Below are 2,075 nucleotides of genomic sequence, written 5' to 3'. Positions count from 1 at the left end.
TTTTTTTTTCCCCACAAAAATCAATTCGCAAATGATGTTTGTGCTGCATGTCATTCCAAATCCGCCCAAAATAAATAAATGTAAAAATTACGCATGAATGTATGTATGGGGCCGACTCCTGTCATAGTTTAGGGCAGGATGACAACACGCAACCTCGCGTTCAGAAGCAGATGAGCGAATGTTTTTGGCCCAGCGTCTGATTCCCCAAAATATTTGCCTCGGCACTTGGAACGGACGAGACTCGAATACTCGACGTCCCCCTTTTTCACCCTCGAGGGGTCGGCTTTTGTTTCTCCGGCATTTGAGGAAGTTTGACGGAGAGCGAGAGTCGCTTACCACCAGGTTCCACTTCTGGACGCAGGCGGCCCCCGAGCCCTGGATGACGCTGTCCAGCACCTGGACGTCTCCGGTGGGCGAGTTGGAGCAGCTCCTGCGGCCTCGGCGGATCTCCTCCTCGACGTCGGCGAACTTGAAGGCGCACAGAGCCGTCCTGCGGTCCCCCTTGGAGAAGACCCCGAAGAGGAAGGCCTCGGCGCGGACGTCGGCCGGGTAGACGGACAGGAGGCGGTTGTAAATGTCGCCGTCGCGCCCGCACTGGAGGGGCAGCTGGATGTAGGACTCGGTGAGCTTGCGGCTCTCGGGCCCGTTGGGCTTTTGGCCGGCGGTGTCCAGGCAGATCCTGGCCAGGACGCTGTTGGGCTGGCTCTCCTTGTGGCCCGTCTTGGCGTCGTTGTTGAAGGCGACGTACGAGTAGGTCTTGTGATGGAAGGCGCGCACAAAGTGGAGCTGGTTTTTGGCCTTGGCCTCCTGCTTGATCTTGAACACGTTGTCCTCGGACGGGTTGATGTCGTAGGTGAAAAGCCTGGCCAGGTCGCCGACGTCGAAGGAGCGGATGGCGATTTCCGGGGTGTTTTCGAAGCGCAGGTCTTCCTTGCTGTGGTTCTTGGGGAAGAAGCGCGTGCCGGCGCCGGTGTAGGTGGCCGCCACCAGCAGCCGGGTGTCGTCGCCGCCGCCGCCGCCGCCGCCGCGCAGGACCAGCCCCACGGTGGACGCGTCCGGGTGGTTGGCGGCGATGTTGAGCATGCTGGGGAAGACGGTCTTCTCGCCGGCGGGCGGGAACTCCACCGCCGTCCGGGAGACGTTGGCGAGCTCGCGCAGCTCGCAGAAGCCCTGGTACACGGAGCCGCACGCCACCACGACGCCCTGCCGCCGGTCGAGCTCCAGCAGCTTGTTGTGGTTGTCCGTCAGCGACTTGGGGTGCTGGCACGGAGCCTGCGGGAGCTGCGGCGCGTGGCACAACAGGTTGTCCTCCACCGGGCCCGTGCTCCGGTGCGCCTCCACGCGCAGGGCGGCGTCCAGCTGGTACAGGCTGTTGACGGTGGCCACGTACACCCTGCCGGACGCCGGCTCCACCGCGAAATTATTGGTGCGGTTCGGGGCGTAGAATTGCCGCTGGACGCGCGGCGCGCCGACGCTCCGGCGCGCCTCCGGAGAAGAAGCCGCGAGCGCGCCGAGGAGCACGAGAGCGATCCCCATCGGAGGAGGCATCTTTCCTTCTGGCCGCCTTTCGCGTCTTCTGGGCCGAGGGGCGCATTGAGCGCGGACTAAATTGCCCGCTTGTTCCTGGGGCGACAATCCGAGAGGAAAGGCTTGCTTCCTGCTTCTCGCCTCGACCCGGAGTGACGCGATAAGGCGAGTCGTGCTTCCTCTCCCCGCTCGCCCCCCACCCCCACCCCCTCGCTTTTATTTTATGTTGCGGGCTGCCTCCTCGGTCCCTCTCTCGACCCCCCTGCGCGCGCGCGCAAATCAATGCGAGCCCAACGCGTTCGTCCTTCCCTCCTCGGCGGAGCCGATGAAGGCGGGCGTTTTTCGGCGGCGAAAGCCCACCGCTCAACGACACGCGCGCGTCGACCCCAAAAAGTTGCAGCACCGCTGTCACAAAAGCTCCATTTCAAACCCAAATGAACGAAGGAATAGTTTTCGCCCTCGTTCGTGGGCTCGGACCGGACCGCTCGGTTCAGTGCGCGACAAGAGGCAAGAGCGGAATAATCGGTGACGCGTCTGGCCGTCTCGCT

At 63.1% G+C, this 2,075-nt stretch overlaps 1 protein-coding gene across 1 annotated transcript; it reads right to left on the bottom strand.

The window, feature by feature from the left end:
• Nucleotides 1–269: 269 nt before the first annotated feature.
• LOC109509785 (plexin-D1-like) lies at nt 270–1,802 on the bottom strand (the record flags this gene model as incomplete). Its single annotated transcript, XM_019859636.1, has 1 exon — nt 270–1,802. A coding segment is annotated over exon 1 (1,279 nt), but the record flags the coding sequence as incomplete, so codon positions are not given.
• Nucleotides 1,803–2,075: the final 273 nt, after the last annotated feature.

This window comes from Hippocampus comes, unplaced genomic scaffold (genome assembly GCF_001891065.2).
Source record: "Hippocampus comes isolate QL1 unplaced genomic scaffold, H_comes_QL1_v1.1 C17032361, whole genome shotgun sequence".
Lineage (NCBI taxonomy): Eukaryota > Metazoa > Chordata > Actinopteri > Syngnathiformes > Syngnathidae > Hippocampus > Hippocampus comes.
The sequence above is the reverse complement of the archived record's forward strand: the minus strand, read 5'-3'. Positions and strand labels throughout refer to the sequence as shown.